General features: G+C 39.8%; 1 protein-coding gene across 3 annotated transcripts in view; it reads right to left on the reverse strand.

The window, feature by feature from the left end:
• Positions 1 to 252: 252 nt before the first annotated feature.
• Positions 253 to 20,458, reverse strand: part of ATP2A2 (ATPase sarcoplasmic/endoplasmic reticulum Ca2+ transporting 2) — a 49,957-nt gene continuing 29,751 nt past the window's right edge. Inside the window, exons 9-22 of one of the 3 annotated variants that reach the window (XM_074605891.1) lie at positions 18,555 to 18,643; positions 15,078 to 15,180; positions 14,422 to 14,553; positions 14,209 to 14,331; positions 13,815 to 14,033; positions 12,107 to 12,442; positions 11,629 to 11,849; positions 10,357 to 10,559; positions 8,990 to 9,075; positions 8,459 to 8,592; positions 7,244 to 7,361; positions 7,007 to 7,127; positions 1,329 to 1,369; positions 253 to 533 (exon numbers count right to left, since the gene is read on the reverse strand). In XM_074605891.1, the coding sequence (XP_074461992.1) occupies positions 1,356 to 1,369; positions 7,007 to 7,127; positions 7,244 to 7,361; positions 8,459 to 8,592; positions 8,990 to 9,075; positions 10,357 to 10,559; positions 11,629 to 11,849; positions 12,107 to 12,442; positions 13,815 to 14,033; positions 14,209 to 14,331; positions 14,422 to 14,553; positions 15,078 to 15,180; positions 18,555 to 18,643 (1,899 nt within the window). In that variant the 3' untranslated portion in view covers positions 253 to 533; positions 1,329 to 1,355. Of the gene's footprint in view, positions 1,370 to 5,569; positions 7,128 to 7,243; positions 7,362 to 8,458; positions 8,593 to 8,989; positions 9,076 to 10,356; positions 10,560 to 11,628; positions 11,850 to 12,106; positions 12,443 to 13,814; positions 14,034 to 14,208; positions 14,332 to 14,421; positions 14,554 to 15,077; positions 15,181 to 18,554; positions 18,644 to 20,458 lie in introns of all 3 variants that reach the window. The other 2 variants (XR_012589724.1, XM_074605890.1) reach the window with 2 other exon arrangements.

Genomic DNA, 20,458 nt, shown 5'->3' on the forward strand with positions numbered 1-20,458 from the left:
AATCCAGCTTTTACCCTTGGAGTGCTTTAGCCTTGCCTAACGCTTGACACAGCCTCTTGCCCCGTGGGCTCCCGGCAGAATAGCCGGTGGTGGAAGTACAGCCCCTAGAATAAGCGGTAACTGAGCACGGCGCTCCCAGCAGGCTACTGCGCAGCTGGGTAACCTTCCTACGGACGGGGGAAGAGACCAGCAGCTGCTTCAGGCTGGGGCAATTTAGAAAATAGAAAAGGACAAAAAAAAAAAAAAAAAAAGTAGTTGGGAAAGAAATGTTTATTTTAAGTTTCTCAGAGGGATTTTACAAACAATGGAGCATTTTAAAAAAAATTGAGTGATCAAAGTAGTTGACAGTGTCCCTTAAACACACACAAAAGCCCCTGGAGAGAGGAAATCACACACCAGCGAGGAGGTCAGTGCTGCCGGAGGAGCAGCTGGCATCTGCATAGTTCTAGGAGGAAAGATTGCAATGGTGTTGGTGCTAGTGAGTGTCATCCTGGCATTAATGTAAGAGCGCGCTGAAGTACGTACGCATGTACCTGCAGAAAACAAAGTGCATAAAATAACACGCAAAGTATGTATTGTAGAATAAATTTATTTACCTGATACAAATGAAACTAGGTGTGATGCTTCTTACTGTCAGCATGTAAATAGACGATCGATCTTATTTACAACTTCTAAAGGTCACACATGCAGCTGTGGTAACTGGCTACGTCGGTTGTTGCTTTTTAGATAAATGCATCACAATATTTTGTATTGCACCAACATCTGTCTTACTGCCTTAGATTTAAATAAGTTACATTACAGTGCAAAATAGGTTGATTTGCACACATGATAAAAAAATCCAAAGTTATGAACTGGAGGCTTACGGTTTAACATTCATCTGTAATCTCGTCAATGAATTTTATAAATAGGGTAGCATTGTACATAAGCTGTTAGAGAGTAGTATGTTCGGATGATACAATACAGAGAAAGATTTGTCTACAACCGAAGGCATGCATTATTTTGATATTGTACATTTTAGAAACTGACATTTTACATACAGAAATATGGAAAACTGGCTGACAGCTCCGCGATTCTCGTTCAAGGATAAACAAACTCTTCTCCATGCAGCACAGAAACCACACTTCTCTGGAGAGAGTTCCCAATTCGGTAAGCTATATTGCACGTTTGTACATCTGTATAATGAAGTCCTAATGGTACCACACATTTCTTCCACAGAGAACACAATGAGTTTTGTTTTAGGGAAAGCAAAGAATCTTTACACATGATACATGCAGAAGTTTTGGTAGATGTGTTGCTAAAAACACATGCACGCAACAAAACAACCTTACATTTCTGCAAAATTGTTTAGGAAGCGATTACTCCAGTATTGCTGAAAAGGAAAGAAAGAAAAGGCATCAGTTAATGAAAGGATGAATGCCGAGTACCATTATACAAGCAAGACTAAGATCAACAGTGACAGAAGAAAGAATGTTAAGTTTGATAACTGGCTGCTCTGCTATGGAAGGGACACTCTCAGGTTACTTTTTATTCCTAAAGCCTGGAATCCTCTGGATTATGACTCAGCTCTTCTGAGTGCAGCAGAGCTCCCTTTATCAGCAAAGCCAGCACTTCCTACAGAAGACTGTAGGGAAAAGAATTAAGACGTGTTTAGATAGCTTTTGCCTTTCCCTGCCTGGCTAGTGGCAACAGACAAGTCTCTCTGACTTGTCATTTTTCCTTTCGAGCTCCACACTGCAGCGGCTGAGCTCAGGTTTTGCAGAACTTTCAGGGTGTTTTTCTAACCAGCCAAGGCGTTACATTGCAAGTTTGGCCCCCAAGTGACCTAACAATGTCCCTTTTCCAAGTAAGTTACGCAGCTTATTCTGGGAAGCAGTAGGAAAGCTTTGAAGAAGTCATTAAACTCCACAGATTAATGCGTAGGCAAAGGGTAGAGTACAACGTAATAAAGCTACTACTGTACTTTACCCCTAAAATACAGCGTAAGGTTAGCCTTGCGTCTAGGAGGGAAAAACAGTGTACTCTGAGTCCCTAGGACTTGATGGTGGCTCTTCAAAACGCTGCTTCAACTCTATAAAATTTAGGCTTTCCTGCTAAGATTTGAAAATGCATAGTAATGTAATTAAGGATGTAATTAGCAGAGATTAGGGAAACAGTTAATGGTTAGAAGTGCGAAAAAGTAAACAAGACAGGTGCAAGAGACAGACAACTTCGTATCAGTTTTAGCTCCCTTCATCTCAGCACATTCAACCATCTTTAAGCTGTTTACCATGTACGTTCTGTGCATCGGCTGTGTTCTGGGAACCGTGACAGAGGACTGCTGTACTGCATTTTATCATCAGATTAAAAACTCATTTTCTAACCATTAGCCTTTCTCCAAAATGGCCTCCCTACAAAGATAAGCCTCGTAGCATTTTGACGGATTGCTGTATTTTTTTTTCCTGCAGCCTCTTTTCATCCTTTATTTGCAATACTACTTTGGGAAACCAAGTATGAACTATTTTTATTGCTTGGATGCCAGCAAAAAGGAGCAGCTCGTTGTGTAGCTCACAAACGGCACTTTGAATCACTCACATTTGAAAGCAGAGAGGGCCCGAGGCACTACAAAGATTAAAAAAGCCCCTGTCTCCAGTGTCTGACTGCAGCTGCCTGACCATGCTCGTCGCTGGGATTGGGACCAGGCTAGAGAACGCTGCCTTCAGGAGGAGCTGCTCATACCAAACCCCACTGGTTTCCTAGGATAAGCTGGTACCCTTCCCGCTGTTCCTAGCACAGAGTAGCATCGATCACACAGAGTCACAGAATGGTTCGGATTGGAAGGGACCTTAAAGGCCACCCAGTGCCACCCCCTGCCCTGGGCAGGGACACCTCCCACCAGCCCAGGTTGCTCCAAGCCCCGTCCAACCTGGCCTTGAACCCCTCCAGGGATGGGGCAGCCACAGCTTCTCTGGGCAGCCTGGGCCTCACACACCTCTCACACTAGAAAAGCAGCAGTGGTACGTGAGGACACGACTAAGGAATCCAGAAACAGTGGAGATGGAAATGCTCAGTGAGAGGAGAGCAAGGGGATACAAAAAGTGTAAAGTTATTTCCTAAAAATGCAGTGGGAGATAAAGCCTGGGTAACTTTTGAGTTATTTCTGCTTAAATAAGTGCTTCCATTTATATATTCACAGGGCTAACGCATTAAAATAGGAGTTACCTGTTTCTATCCCCAGATGACCCTACTACAGTGAAGAAGTTGGAGAGGAAATATATTGGGAACAAAGAAATGAAGCACGAGTTTCAACTTTGAGATGATGGCAAGTAAATCTATTCTAAATTGGGAAGTCTTCTCTCCTTGGCCTCTCTAGATGAAAGGACTGATAGCTAAAGAATGGCAGGATCTACACAATTAAGGATAATAATATTAGTTAACATTTTTTCTTGCAGTGCGTTACTAACCTTGCCCTGTATTTCTGTAATGGAGAACCCAAGCCATCAGCTGCCTTGTGCTGTTCTAATGCCAGAGCACGCTCCAGCAGCCTCCCAGGGCCTGCTCAGCTGGAGAAGGGTTCAGAGCAGATGCCCAGCTCCAAGATGACACGGGCGCTCGCAGCAGACAGGGGGTTCAGGGCAGGGTGCGTCACTGGCGGGTGCTTCACTGCCTGGGAGGAACCTCGTGCTAGGTCTTAACATTTGGCCAGTGCAGACCACACAAAGCTGGTATTTACCACGTAGCGGTAACAGAAGCACCAAAAGCATAGCAACAGCTGCCATTGAACCTGAGGTAAGTCAGCACTGATCATAGAGAACCCTCTTGCTCCATTTCTACAGGAAAACTTGGACAGCAAGACTGGGAGAAATAAAAGAAAACCAGGGTGTATTAAGATTCCTTGGGCTCTTTAGGCAGAGCTTACAAAACCTGACTGTTCCCATAACCTCGGGAGCCTGCAGGGATGAACACCACACCATTTACCTGCCAGTCATCCAGCTTTCAAAGGCAAACTCCAAGCAACACAAGAAAGCCCTAAATGCGAGTGTCCCGAGACATCCGATATGAATGAGCTCTCAGATGTCAGCATTGAAATCCATGACACAAGCAGTGAGATTCATCTTCAACAGAGACAGAGATCCAACAAAGAAGTCGTTGAAGACTGAATTCTACTTATCAACAGTCATTTTCCCCTTCGGCTTCTTAGGGAAAAAGGGGGTGTACAGCAAGATTATTTAGCATCATAGACCGGAATGGGACAAGAAGCAGCGTCATTTGTGGTGACAGATACACGGTCTAAAAAAGCCCACCAACGTGGTGCTCTGGAGGTTCACACAGAACCGATGTTCAAAGATTCAGTCACATTCCTGCCCTGGCAGAAGTTTGTCCATTATGTTAGGAGCACACAGAACTAACTTGCTAGTATTTGTTTCTAACAAACAACGTACTTGTACATATTTTGATCTCAACTACCTATTTCCTGTTTCAAGAAAGAGGGACGAGTCTCATATTGCTCATTTATTATTGACAGCGCAAATGGCTGGTGCTGGCCATTGGGTTAGTGGTATGCAAAACCTTAGTTTGCCAAAGACAGGTTCTTCCACACCGAAGAGGGCATTCAACGGGATTTAAATGCTGACAGTTCAGCAAGACACCTACTACATCATCAGGTGCAGCTCCCCGACCTGACTCACTTCAGCATCAACTTCAACAAGTCAAAGTCTATGGAAAGAGCGAGTATTCACAACACAGTGGAACTGCGGATAGGGTCTGTGTTTTTGGGGGTTAGCAGCTATATTTGAAAGCTTGAAACCTAGAGAATTATCTGTGCTCACTGGATTCCAGCTGGCACCAACAGAACATAGCTTTTAACTATCATTCTCCTCTCTGAGGAATCAGAAAGCTGTCTGCATTTGGTTATTAAAGTGGACTGAGCCAGCACAAGATCACACAGCACCTGCTGCTCTAGAGAGACATAATGACCCCGGTACAATTTTCAAAGACTATCCTGTTAAGCTGAGAGTGTTCTTTCATCTCTGCGTTTGACCACTCTAAAAAGCGTTTCCACTTACTGGAAACAACACACTGTTTTTGCAAAGGGGAGCGCCAGCACTTTAAGCGCTGCGGAGAGCAGAGCCTAGGGAAGGGTGGTCAGCTCAGAGGGACATCCCCTATTTCAGAGTAGGAAAAAGCTTTGGAGTAAACCAGCACCTGACCACAAGTACCAGAGTGTTCGGGACACTAAACATTCATGTGAACAGCTGTCAGCATCTTAAGTTACAGATTTGTCCAATTTTATCTCAAACTTAAGACCAAACGCTGTAAGATCTTGGGGCACTAAGGCTCCTGGGTGCTATAAAACAAGACCCTAAAAATACACTAAACCAAAAGCAAGTGCTTTGCCTTTGGAATCAGTAATTTGAGCTTCAGACCACAAAACAAGAGCCTAAAGTGGTGATAATAATGTAGCACAGCAGAGTTTGACAAAACACAGCATGGGAATGAAGGAAATTACTATTTATTCTTCAACATGTATACAGCATATGCTATTTTACAGCAAGTCACCACTGGCATGGTGAAATGGAAGAGAAATACTCACTTTAGTCGATGAAAGTTGGAAGGCATTGGAGAAAAACACCACAGTTAGGACTGTTAATGACTTACACATTGTTGATACAGGACTGAATTTGAAAACATGCTTTAACATTTACCGTAATAATGAAGGTGGTTAGTGCCACATTAAAATAAAAATAGTTCTATACAATATGTTCAATTTGGTCATGTGCTATTTACAGATTTTACAAAAAACACACACGAGCTTGTTACTTCAAGTCAGGCTAACAACAGGCCAGCAGAGTAACTCCATGTATACAACTGATCATTAGTGCCCTAAGTGTAGGAAATCCAATTTCTAGCTATGCAGTGCAAGTTATTTTTCCAGGTCTCATTATAAGTTTTGATCTTAAAAGGGGCGGGGGGAAGAAAAAGAAAGAAAAAGAGATTGACACATGTAAATAAGGTATTAAAACCCAACTTAAACCCTCTTTTGAATTAAAACAGATTGTGTTTGTTAAAAAGGCTTGTTTTAGATTTAAGTAGACAGAAGTAGCCCTCCCTATCCCTGCATAATGGGCAACTGGCAAAATAAGGTCTGTTACAATAAAATACAATAGACACTTAAATAAATAATCTTAAAAAAAAAAACAACCCTATGTGTGTTGAGAGTATGGAAGAACCCCAGCAGGCCGCACCTGGAATGATATTTTCTGCACGAGCAAGATTAGGCATTCCTCATACAGAAACTGGTGTAAACAAGGACAGTCAAGAACCAAGAGCGAGGGAATAGGAATAAAGGAAAACCGAGAAGAAATCCTGACCGAGGTAGCAGTACTCTCTACCCAGTGCAGAAAGTTCTGCTCATGAATAAAAACCTGACTTTATGACAAATTAAGTTTGGATGATCATGCAGAAGACAAACAGTTACATGCTTTTTTAGTTTTAGACAACACACATTCATTCCCTAAAATCTGCTGCCAATTTAGTTTGATAGTGTCCGCTGGCTCAAAAAAAATTTACTTTTTTTTTTTACATGATGAATAGATTATTGAACAGAACACTGTACATGCTTTTCATCTACAAAAAAATATTTGCATAAAATAGTGTTAGTTCTCTGTACATGTCAATGGACACTTTAACTGTGTATAAAAGAGGAATATATTGCCCCCACTGAAGTCAGAAAAAGCAAAAAACCAAAATCTAGATTATGAAACCTCCATCACCGGCAAATATGTTCATGTGAAAATTCAGCAGAAATAGACAGTTGCTCTAAACAATAAAAAAATTAAGTTAAACTTTTTCTTTGAATGTAAAACTTGTCACCATGTCAGTCAAGACCAGAACATATCACTAAAGTTAGTGTCTGTGCTGTAAAGCCAGATAACCAAGGGCATAGTAATGAACACAAACGGCCAGGAAACTCCTTCGGTGCATGCTGACAAAGAACATGGTTTGGTGGCAGGCCGCACACTATCTTTACCAGGTTCCAGGTAGTTACGGGCCACATATTTAAGTGTTTCATCCAGCAGAATGACAGGTAGTGAGATTTTCAATACCATCAGCCATTGCGTCACATTCAAAGGTGTGATCTGGAAGATAATCTGAAAGAAAAGCCAAGCATTACACCTTTTCTCCCCCTCCATCCCTTGCCTTAAGCTCCAGACAAGTTTTGGCTCTACCTCCAAGTTCAGGGATGGGTGTAAGATACATCACTTACTGGCAGCGGTTCCACATAAAGGATAAGGAAGTGGAGTGACATGGACAAGCAAATAGCGCCCACCAGCCAGATATTTTCCCACGGGGGCATCCTCATCAAGGACTGGTTTTCTGATAGACTGCAACAGAAACATGGTACATATGCATACGTAAGACACCAGCAGGAAATTCAGTAAACCAGAAAGATTAGCTGGAAAGAAAAGCAGCATGGCAAGTCACAATTATCCAAGTAAGGAAGGGCAGAAAGACACCAATATATGGTTTTTATATATATATATATATATATATATATATATATATATATGTTGCAACTTTAAGCTACCTCGTAAGTCTGCTTAGCAAAGCAGACTCAGTTCAACTCACATTTATTTTTGAAAGCTTTTGTGTGTTCTGCTCAGTCCTGATCTAGCCTACTTTTTTTACTAAGAGCCCAACATCCTCTCCATGAGGGGTAAGGGAAAGACGGCCACGGCAGCATAAGGCGGAATCCTCCCCAGCCCATTGTATGCCTGGGGACCTAATGCACCCACTTCTTCGGCGGTTCACTTAAAGACTGGCTATACAGAGCATTGACTATGTGCACCTTCTTAATGCTTGTTCTTTAATTCTGCTCCTCTGACTCAATCGGCATTTAGGCTACGCTGTAGAAGCAGCTGAGATCCAGAGCACCAGATGTAGAGCAGTATCTTACTATGTAGGTCTATGGCAGTACACTTGTATTTGAAGTTTATTTGTTTTTAAATTAACTGACCTCTAAGCTATTTGAAGAAAAATACCCTTGACACTGTGCTATTTAGCAGTTTCCATTTATAATCTAATATTAATTGGCTAAACCCACACTCCCTTAGGGCAGGAAAAACTATTTTCCATATCTTCAGCATTCTTATTTTAGTTCTCCTTGATATCACTTTATACCAACATAGGGGGGATAATCTGATTGATTAAGCTTAGATTAGAAATAATGGAAAATATTTCAGTTGCTCATGCTTAGTAAAATACCAGAGTGAATTGGCAGACTTAAAAATATACCTTATGATAAGAGATCTCAAATGTTACCTAAGAGAGTCATTTTGTTTGCACTACCAGGATTCAGAAAGGAAATATGACTCATTCTTCATTAGTTGAGCTGTCTATACACTGAGAAACAAGCTGCATAAAAGGTAGGATTTTGGATAAGCTACGCAGAAGCTTTGCTTTCCTATCTGGATATACGAACCTGTTGAGAGCATTGCACATCTCTATGGTGACAAGTACAGAAAGAGCCATTGTCATTGGATATGGAGACTCAAAAACCCCACAGTCGACACCAAAGAAGTCTGGATTGTCCTCTTTGCACTGCAGAAAATGGCTCTAGAACAGAACAACGTGAACTCACTTCCACAGCTTGTTAACTTTTAAAATGTAGAATAGGCAATTGTGAAATAAGCAGTGAGTATTATGAAAAGAAAACTTTATGTGACTCTCATAAACACTGGTTTTAAACTTTTGCCTGCTATAGAAAAATCTCTTTTTAGTCTTTTACCTACAAGACAACAATTAGTCCTTCAAACTGTTTAGCAGCTCAGGTATCCCACCTCTGAGCTTTAGCGTTAAGACTAATCATGATCAAGTTTTACAGTTACAAGTCTGAAAACATCTCTCATAAATTTCTGTAACCTACTGTTTTTCTACAGTCATTTCAAGTAACAAGTATGAAAGCAGCATATATCCCCCCTCTCCCCCCAAAGATATTAAACTGAGCAAATACCAGCTGATAAAAGGTAACTCTTGGACCACCATCAGCAGCAATAAACCACCAAGCAGCAGCACCCACTGTGGCAGCACCAACATAACCTTAAAGAAAACAAAGTGCTTTTTTCAGTGTTTTGAACTGTATGCAAGAGAAGACCTCACTTGCCACATTTGAACTTCTACCTCAAGACCGCCAGTACCGTGAAAAAATAGACTGTAATTCATTTATCTCCTGTGCAAGAAATCTGCTCTACTAGTTGTAACTTAAATAACCATTAAATACTGTACTAATATCTGCTTAGGGAAGCTGACAGCTAGAACTTAAGGCAAACAAGAGTATCACTCGGAGTAATCAACCTGCAATTTTTCTTTTTACCTCTCAGAACCCAGTGTGTCTGTACTTACATTAACTAATGCTGAGGTTTACTTTAATATCTATGAAGTCAGTTAGGAAAATTAAGGTCACAACTTTTGGCATGAAGACAGCGTGCATTAAGTATCCAAGTAGATACTTATTCTAGCTTTACAGTACTATAGCTGTAATTTAAGGTTTAAATCTCTCTCCACTGATTTCACAAGTGGCCACTCCTCTATTTTCCCCAATTGCAGCCGTGCCGGCAAACCTGTTGTGTTCTACTTGAGCACAAGAATAGCAGGTCAGATACATGACAGTTGTCATTCGCAGATTTAGAAGTAATTCTACGTATGATCTCAACAGTTAAAGCAGATGCATATTCACTAATTGCTGGTCTTGGTTCTTCAATCTCAATGCCACAACGTGCTCATCTTCCTAAGGCTGACGGTTACTGCACGGATAAGCTAAAATCTGCCATCCCAATGCTCTGAGCCAGAAGTATTTCAGCCTGGAATGAGTCAAGTGGGAAGAGGCGAGTAGGTGGCTTCTTGAGAACAGAGGTCAGACTCAGCCCTAAATTCACCTGTTCCTGAAGGGCTTCTCTCTTCTAAGGACTGTAATACCATCCACTACCACACAATTTTGAAGGTCTAATCCAGTATGTCAGTATATAAAATTTCTAACGGTTTCCTAGTTGTCAAAATCAAAAGATTCAGATGGAGTGGTGAAGGTCACACTGATGTTATACAACTAGGGCTTCTGGTGCCTCCATTGCTACCAATAGGAAGAAAATCAAAAAACCCACTCACAACTTCACTGTTCCTATCACAGCACTGCCTGCAAAGGTGCAAAACATAGTCTGAATCTCAAAACAAAATAAAGGAAGAATACCAGTTCCACAGAACATCTATTGCTAGCTTTCAATATTTCTGCATACAAGGAGATTAGACAAACTACTTTCAAGCGAATCTCAAAAAAAATAATCAACCTGCCTAAGTTTATTTAAGAAGAAAGCTATTGCTACTTACATCCAATAGCTAGATAACGGAAGAAGAGCCATCCACTGATCAGTGGCTCTTTAGGGTTGCGTGGTGGCTTATTCATGATATCAAGATCAGGAGGATTAAAGCCCAGAGCAGTAGCAGGGAGACCATCCGTCACAAGGTTTACCCACAGCAGTTGGACAGGAATTAGAGCTTCAGGAAAACCCAGGGCAGCAGTCAAGAAGATACTATAAAAAAACCCCACCGATTATAAGCTTATTCTTGTGCATGTAAATAAGTAATTTTAAAACTTAAGGCTAAGCCTGTAGCATCCCTTCTTTTCTCTCGTACTGAGTTATCCACTTAATATCACAAGCTGAATAATTCATGTTCTGAAAACGAAAAACATATCCAAGAGCAAACACTTCTAACCACTGGCATATGAGTTTTGAAGCATTATCTTTCTGTTAGTAACCAGGAATTGAAGAATTTCTGCTTTAGCCTTATTTTTTCCCCACTCTACTTGTCTATATAGATAACTATATGCATACATGCATAAAGGCTTGCAAGCTACTTTCTAAAAGACACTAACGCTTTTGCAGACGTAACAGCATTTTAGCTCAAATGACTAAGCTTCATTTAGCTAGATTACTGCTAGCCCCTGCAAAAACTGAATGAGCATGTAGCTTTCATGGCTCCAAGCTGGTGTGAATAAATAGAACAGAAACAGGGGCTGCAGCAAGAGCCATATGAAAGACAGCTTTAGATTTACAAGAAATAAGGCAAGATAATTGCTATGTTATATTCCACTCTGGGAGAAAGTATGCTTTGATATAAGCAACTGTTAAGGAGGTCAATATTTACATTCTGTTACCAGAAATGCATCCTGTAGCATTGGGTCACCATTCCTTCCAAAGACACAGAAGACACATTCTTCTGTAACTTGAGGTTAAACAAATATCTAAATTATATTTCTGGCTAAGTTATCTGAAATACCAGATCTTGTAATGTTTGATTAAGGTTTTTATTTTCCTATTCTAGAGAATTATTCCAATCATAGAAATAATTGTAAAGCATTTAACCACCTACTGAGCTAGAATATTATATGCAATGCAAATCTTTTGTGGTACGCTAAAATTCTCCAGTAGAGGCTAGGCTAGAAGCATGCAGACTTCCACACAATCGCAATGATCAATTAGCTAGAGAACCTATTTCTCTGGTTTTAATGAGAAATACTGGAAGTAAATAACTAATAAAGACGACTCCATCATCACTATTCTAGTGCAAAGAAAAAAAAACAAAACATTTTAAACCTACCAAACAACTTCTCCAACATTGGAGGAGATCAAGTAACGGATGAACTGTTTCATGTTGTTATAAATTGCACGTCCTTCTTCCACAGCAGCTACAATGGTTGAGAAATTATCATCTGCTAAAACCATTTCAGAAGCAGTTTTAGCCACTGCAGTACCAGAACCCATAGCGATTCCAATTTCTGCTTTCTTCAATGCAGGAGCGTCATTGACACCATCACCAGTCTAAACCAAGAATTTAAAGTTGGGGGAAAAAAAAAAAAAAAAGAAAAAGAGGTGGGCACTTACATATAGGACCAGAAAGGGTGTGGTTTTGCATCTTTAAAAAAAATCACTTCACTGCAGAACTATTCTGAGGCTTTGAGCTCAGGGAAACGTGGAAAAAAAGTGTTTTCCAGAATGAGGCATTAGTCTGACAAGGCATAATTTGGGTTTAAACGCAGTGTCTGCCTTTCAAATCGAGTAAAAGTTCAATTACTCACCATAGCTGTAATCTCATCAAAAGACTGAAGAAACTCAACAATTTTAGATTTGTGGGAAGGCTCTACGCGAGCAAAGCAACGGGCGTGGTGGCAAGCATCTCTCTGGGCAGCAAGTGAGAGTTCATCAAATTCACGACCAGTAAAGGCTTTTGTAGAAACATCTTCATCTTCCACAAAGATACCGATGCGACGGCAGATCGCTACTGCTGTGCCTTTATTATCACCAGTAATCATAATAACTCTAATACCAGCTTGTTTGCACAGCTTTATAGATGAAGCTACTTCAGTTCTTGGGGGATCCAGCATACCCACACAGCCGACGAAGGTCAGGTTGGTCTGAAACAAGACAGCACCAAATTTAAGTGCGAGATCCTTTAGACTTCTCGTCTGCCATTAAGCAAAACAGTCATTATGGTTGCATGCTAAATACATGTCACTGCACTGAGATTTGTTTCCACTCCTGTCCACAACATTCTGTAGTTATTCATTGAGCAATTAAGACACCAAGGCCTACGTTATCCTGTCATTTGGCCAGAACCAGTATATTATGCATGATATACTTGCTCTTATCCCGTTTTTTTGGGTTTTTTTTTTCCCCCCTCCTGAAAGGGTTACCTGTTTCACCACATTAAATCTTCACAGCACTTTAGCTCTGACACTGAATTCAGACACCTAGAGAAGAACTGAAAGGTCACAAATCTACACGCACATTAACAAGAGGAGGTAAATGAGAATTTTTAATGCTTGTGGAATCACAATGTACATGTTACTATCTACATGATGAGCATATGGGAGGACAGTGAATTCCCAGAGCACGAACACACTCTGAAATGGGATCCTCACTTTCCAAACATATTTTGCTTCAAATGCACTCGTTTTTTTAGTTAAAATGTGCTCTAGTTGTCAGCCTTGTAAATTCAACCTGCAAGCAGTCAAGTCTTTCTTTTTTGTAATCACTGCCAGGAGCTCAGCACACAAGCCAAAAAACTTAATGCAACTGTTGTCATTTCCCTCCCTCTAAATTCTAGATACAGATTTCACTGGAAAATTACAGAGCAGTTAAGATGATAATCATGGACAGAGCTTTTGCAGCTGATAGTACAGAGGAAGGGAAGTGAACTTGACTGTCGGAGCCCAAAACAGCAGGTATGTTTCGTCACAGAATCCCCAAAGAGGTCTTGCAGTTGAGCAATGTCAAACTGAAAATCATTACAGCTGAAACCACAATGCAATTTTTGGAATATTTTTCAGAGTCAGTCTCTGAAAACAGTTTAAGGTGTTATAATCCTAAGGACCTTATGTACACACATAAAATACAATTTTCAGGTGGCTGTTTAACTAGTGTTTTGGGTTTTTTTACACTTTTATTCAAGCAGCAGCATGTATAACAGCCACCAAGAACACACACGAAGTGTTTTTCTTTTAAACCCCAACTAAGCTGGGGGAATGAAGTAGGAGTGACAGGTATCATAAACCACAGAATACTCCAAGTTTTATCCCTTAAGCTTCTTCAGAGAGACGTACAGTCTCTTCTTGAACTGAGTATTCCCTCCACGCATGTGGATAACTATTGTGTCTGACACCAAAAATACCCAGAAAAAAAAAAATTCTCAGATCTAACTTCCTCAAGGAAGAATCAAACAAAGGAGTCACAATTCTCCAGTTTGGGAGAGGGAGAAATGTTAAAAGGGTATTTTACTAAACTTACCTCATAGTTAATGAAATTTGAGGAGTCCTCAAGATTCATTTCCTCTTTTCTTGGTGGATTGTCATGGGTCGCCAGAGCCAAGCAACGCAATGTGTCTCTACCAGTTCCCCATTCTCTAATGACAGACATTATTTTCTGCTTAATTCCCGAGGTTAATGGTATTTTAGCATTTCCAACGCGCACATGCGTACATCTGTCAATTACACCTTCAGGAGCACCCTGTGGAGGGCGAAAAAAAAGTTAGCTTAATAAAACCCTTTCCATTATAACACTTGCTCAAATTACAAAGTCCTTCCTTCATCTTCAAGCTGCAGTTAGTTGTGCCATAGTTTTGTAGTATTGTGCCACCTTTGCAGCCATTCCATAACTACACTTTCTCAAGTGGGGAACTGACCTTAACAAACATCTTACTCATGGATGTGCGGCTTGGTTTGTTCGGTGTACAATAGACAGACATAGACTTTCTGTCTCTTGAGAATTCCAGAGTGAATTCTTTCTTCATGAGTTGTTTTATCACCTAAAAAAAACCAAAACGACAAAAATGCATTTAGATAACACATGCTACAAAACTCACTCCCCAGTGAATTACAGGTAAAAGAGTACTGACCGAGTTGCAAGCATTTGCACGTTCAATTCTAGAAAGTCCTTTCAAGTCTGTGTCAAATACGTTCATCTTTTCAACCAGACAGGTAAGCGCCGTTTCTGTGGCTTCACCAACTTTTTCATATACTCCCTTAGCCTTTAGTTAAACACAAAGCAAACAAAAAAAACACAGGAGTTTACTTTAAACCTGACCTGGAACCTACCAGAGACAAAAGTTCAAGTTTCACAATGGAAAAGAAAATCTTAACAAGACTTACTATACAAAACTATTTTAAAAAAAGCAACTTTGAAGAGAGATTTGTAGGCAATGTCAAGCCTTTACTCTCAAGACCGGCAGAGAAGGATGTCAGTACTTAATCACCAAGCATTTACGTCATTATGAGATGCAGCAACCTTAAGGAGGCAAGACAAAGCAAGAAAGTAGCAGTGGATTCTACACAACAGGTGATCTCCAAGTTCCAGATTACCCTTGCTGCCTGGCTTTAGTTTTCTCAGTGTTCAACAAACAAGTCATTGCCGGAGTTAATACTTAAGAGGACCTAAATATTCTCCCCCTTGACTAGAAAGAGATTTACCACTGAAAGGTATTAGCATAGACAGATCAGAACGAACATTTGTCCTCATTCTCACACTCTCCTCTCTTCCAGGATATGTACTTACTTCATTGTAATCCAAAGAGGAATCATTACAGAGCGCACAGATCGTTGCAAGTTCCACAAGGCCATCATACTGGCTACATTTAATAAGTTTGTCATCTTTATGCCTTTCCAAAGGAAGAAAAGGGGAAGATTTAAGTTAGTTATTTAGTATTAGCATCTCACCTTTTTCCCTTCTTTAAATCCCTTTACTCTATTTCCATTTAGTACAATGCTTATTAGTTATGGACTTGGAACTACAGAACCAGAAGTTGTTGAGAAGAGCAGATTTGGTAAAGGCGGGTTCTGAAGTTTAGATCAAGGGGTCATGAAAGGAATGATATGGTTATCAATGAAATCACTACCCGAATTACAAAACCTTATTTCCTCCAGTGACAGTCATACAGCAGCGTAGAAGAGAAGTAAAGAACTCAGTGAAGAGGCACGTGAAAGCAGCATTAGAGTACACACACGACTTGCAGGGGAGTTCCAAACGGAAGAGGGATATTGTCAGGTACCTTAGGAGCTTAGCTTCCTTAGTCTTACTGCATATTCTGCAGATTTACTGCCATGCATGAAATGCATGCACTGGGCAGGCATAAAATCAGATCTGGCCTCTTTGATTTCTTAAAAATCAATCTGTACTATACATGAACCTCCTAAACTTATGAAAAGCTAAGTCATTTCACAATATATAATCCACTAGAAAATAAATACTCTTTTCTAGTAGTTATGCACACTTAACGATTAATATCTGAACTCCTTAGAAAGAGGGAAGGTATATTTTCCCAGAGTAATGCACCATTTAGACATCACAAAGCAGCAGCAACTTCATTGCTTTCACATTTGGAAATAGATAGTAAATTAATTCATCTTCTGGAACATTAGCATACTTCTACAGCAAGCATAAAAGAACCAAGGCAGCGTTCAATACTGTTACTTCCCCCCCCCCCCCCCCAAATTAGCAACACAACTCCTATATAACATCTTTCGTTAAAGCCCTCAAGGAGGAGAAAAAAAGTCTGGTGGTAGAAAGACATGGATCACTACTCCCTAAAAATTCATAACATAGACTCTGACATGGACGATTATGTAAGCTTTTGTTCAGCTTCTTGTAGTACTGCAAACAAATTCCAATGTTGTATAATACAGCACGTCAACAAAATACATTTTAAAAAAACCCACAAGCATATTTTTGAAGTTTCATTTTACATATAATTCTACAGCCATAAGCAGTGGCTTTAAACTCTGAACTCTTTAACATTCTCAGCAGCTCTGTCACCTGCTCCATCGCAGCCAATACTTCCCCTTTTCACCTGTTCTGAACTTGAAGACAACTAGCATATCTGAATATCCATAACTTGTAATACGAGGGTTTTTTTCGTCCCCCCTGCACGTTCCTTATCAACATTTTCTGAAGAATAGCAAGTACATATGGAGTCTAAGTTGCTGGGGTCAGTTCTGGATAAATATTTTTTTTTTATTTGATTTAGGTGTCGTCCCCCCCTCTCCTTAGAACTCTGGGCTTTTTGATTAGCTAAAGATGAATTCCTTGGAAGGTCAAATGCAATCTACTAGCTTTTGCCACAGTTCTCAGTAATCATTGTTAGTTTTATGTTCTCAGTTTGCAAGTAAGAATGCACATTGTGCATGCTGAGACCTGAAAAAAAAAAAAAAACCCACTCCAAACTGACAACCTCCTAACATCTCTGGGAAATCAGTACATAATTTTAGTTTTTCAGTAAGAAGTATGTGTAATTTTATATTCTGAATGCATCTTAGAGGAAATTTATGTATCAAATACTTTGAGAGTAAGTGGAAAAAAATTATTGATTTATCGCAAAAACGCTTAGTGGTTATGAAATAGAGTAGGCTGCCCATGCCGCTGTGGAAGACAACAGTATCTAAGTTAAGCACAATAAGGAAACATCTGTCAGCAACGGCTCATCTCTAGAGCGGGTCCTGCTTTGGGGCAGTGCCATGGACTGGACTGCTTCTTAAGGTCCCCAAACTTTGCTTCCAGTGACAGTTTGCAATCCAAGGTGAAGACAGTCACCTTACTTAAAATCCTCACAAAGCCATGGATTTAAGAAAAAAAAAAGTTGTCCATAAATGCAGAAATAAATCAGCCTTAAAGGTTTGAGAATTCAGCTATTTGTTTCCTTATGCTCCAGTTACAGCCTTTCTGTGGTCATTTCCCTTTCACAGAATGTTGTTTACGTACGTGAATGCAGTGCGATTAACATGCTTGTTCACATTTCCCCAACTTCAGCAAGTAAAAATAGAACATTAACATGAATTGATGACCATCTTATTATACTCGACATCTGTCACCACACTATATTTTATTATTTTGTTTATCTAGAGCTCTTGCGAGACCAGCTAAAGCATAATAGCTGGACGCTTTACAAGATCTAGAATGTCACCTTGCCTAAGTAAATGCTGTCTCCTGAAAGCATAAGCTTTTGACAGCAATTAGCTTTGAAACAAAAGAGAATTGGGGAATTAAGAATTCCAGCTGCTGAGAACACCATGGTCTTAACTGCTATGAAAATTAAACCGAGATAATCACTACTGAGATCAGTTAAGATTGCATGGAGTCAGAGGCATGCATGGGAAACTCCACAAGGTCAAGATGTTTACAATAATTTAATCTTAATTCTACTTCATACTTGCAGAATAAAATTCTATGTAAAACTGAAGTGATAAGATTAAAACACATGGAAGATTGGCCAAGTAAAAGGAGCTGTAACAAGCCAGTAAGAAGAGGCCCTCCTAGTCGTGGAACCCTAAAAATTCCTGAAGTTGTCAGGATGAACCACACATCCCACTAGTAGAGACCTGCAACTGATAAAGTAAACCTAACATATAATTCCTTTTCTAAGGGAGTGGGTTTAACACCAGCTCAAATACCAAAGGCTGAGACAAACACACACATCTATTCAAGTACAAATGCACCAAGTTCAATAAACTATTGAGGGCACGGGCAGGAATTTACAGTAAATTTAAGAATTTAAGAACTAACTCCAATATATTCATAAGATGCTTTAGAAAAAAAAATCCTACCTTCTCTGAGGCAGGGGAATTGGAAACATTGAGTTCACACATTAACAGAGGCTCACCTGTTCAGATTTATGCGGGTTTTTTTTTTTAAACTAAAAAAGTAAACCTTATTTTCAAGCACTGGGATAGCTAATCTCAGTCCAGTAAGATTTCACTAAAATAAATCCTCTCAAACTGCCCTTATTTATTTTTAGATTATCAAAGGAACACTGTAATATTGGAGACTGTATTAAGTAAGTTTCATGAAGGTTTACTTCTCTAGAATTTAACTTCCTTTTATGTTAATTACTTTCCCCCCTAGGCCTTCAGTGTACATTGTCACAGGTTGAGCTTTCATTCATTAACAATCACTATTGAATATCACACACATCACTTTTCAAGCCTAAAGTAATTGTCAATGCATAAACAGACAAATATTTAACTTCAACGGAACACTTACACTTCTCCCATGGGAGCGTATGTTGAACCCGTTACAGTAAATTCATTCAGAGAACAGCTATCTCCTTCTACTCTGTCCAGGATAAACATCTGAAACGAGAGTTCTAAGTGTTACTATCTTTGAACAATAATTAATGCAAGAGATTTAACCAGGCCTTAAGCAAGCAGGTATAAAGGCAGGTTCAGGTTGAGTAAACGAACTAGGCAAAACCAAATACAATACTCTGAACTTCGATCCCACATATGTTTGAACAGCTTTCCATACTGAAGCATAAAGTAGAGAAAACAGCACTTCTGCTTACCAGATCTCATTTGAAAATTGAATTATGGTGTAAGCATATCAGAGAGTCAAAACACACACAAACTATGCACACTTAACTGGAGCCGTGAAGACTACTCACGCATCCACTTGACAATCCTTACTATACCCAAGCTCTCCCTAGGCTTAAGTGTTTCCTTTCCTGGTTTTCCAGTTACAAGTCACTCTGCCATTCAGTACACTGGTAATTTAGAAACATTCAGACAGCTCAACTGCCCTACTAGCACTGACTGAAACGTTATTTTCAAATAAAGATACCAATTTGAAGGATACAGTTGTATTCCATAAGACACCTGCATCTCAGTCTTTCCCTTGCTTATTTCCCTTCTAGGGTAGCTGCAGGCAGAACCAAATCTGGGAAGACGGAGATAAAAAAAAAACAAACCCTAGTGCCTGAAGCCATCATATTGTTATCTTGATTTGCTGGCGTGGTGGTAGAGAAGAAAATAATTTCTCACTGATAGATAGTGTATCTTAATGGAACTTCGTACCCGTTGGTTAGTATAAGCCATTTTGCCATACCAATGTCTTACTCATTGTGCTGCCTTATGTTTTAGGCCAGCATCTTCACAAAATACAGCCTAATAATTAGGTGTTCCGCAGTTGATCTGCATCAGTGCCTGGAGATCCTACAACCTTCAAAGTGATTTTAAAAATCAAAAAACTAGACAAGCTGACAAAGTAAAAGCCTACAAAGCAGAGTAATTGCATTCTCACAGGGAGATACCACAAGAAGACATTAAAACAATCCCTCAAGTCTCCTCTAAAAGCAGTATCATGTCCAACAAACATTTTAGCATAGGGTTCCTTTGGACACTCAGGAGTTACTACTTAACATGAAAACTAAAACTACAAATGGAATTACTGTTGTAAACCAGACTTCTTAAAAAGCTAAGCAATCTCTCTGCTTAGAGTGAAACCAAGAATAAGCGCATTGTTTACAGGTATTAGGATTTTGCTATGTTTTGGAAAATCTTGCAATTAAGGTTATTCGGTAGCTGTCAGAGGTTAACTAGGAACCAAGTAAGTTGTACTGCACAAGATCTAAAACATTTATCCCTCTACATATAAGGAGTAGAGCATTTTGAGCCTTTAAACAAACGCAACCCAAGTGATGAGTTAACCAGGAAGCCTACTGCTTTTGGCATCTGCATGACGAAAAAATCCCTGCAAAGACTAGGGCAGTTATGCAACTCTACTGCAAGTAACCTCCTCTGGAATACTGATGAGCAGCTGCTTTGTGTCTCTTAGGTATAAATACTACAATACTTAAGGAAGTAGAACAAGTCAACCACCAATTAGAAAGTAAAAGCCATCAATCACATGAGAATAAAGTGCTTAAGGCTTACAAACTTTTGCCAAAAAATACTGGTGTGTAGTGCTCAACATTTACACATTTGGAATTCTAACCCAGTGTAATGACTCTGAACATTTGATGTCCTAGAGTTGCTATGCCACTGAATATCTACAATTATTAAACAGAAGAACTTAAATGTTTCCTCCATAAAATTCCTACACAGAATATCAAGTATATGGGAAGCACAGAGAACTGGCAACTGAACATGCATTGCATTAAGTGACTAGCT

The sequence above is a fragment of the Larus michahellis genome, chromosome 13, assembly GCF_964199755.1.
Source record: "Larus michahellis chromosome 13, bLarMic1.1, whole genome shotgun sequence".
In the NCBI taxonomy this organism is placed as follows: domain Eukaryota; kingdom Metazoa; phylum Chordata; class Aves; order Charadriiformes; family Laridae; genus Larus; species Larus michahellis.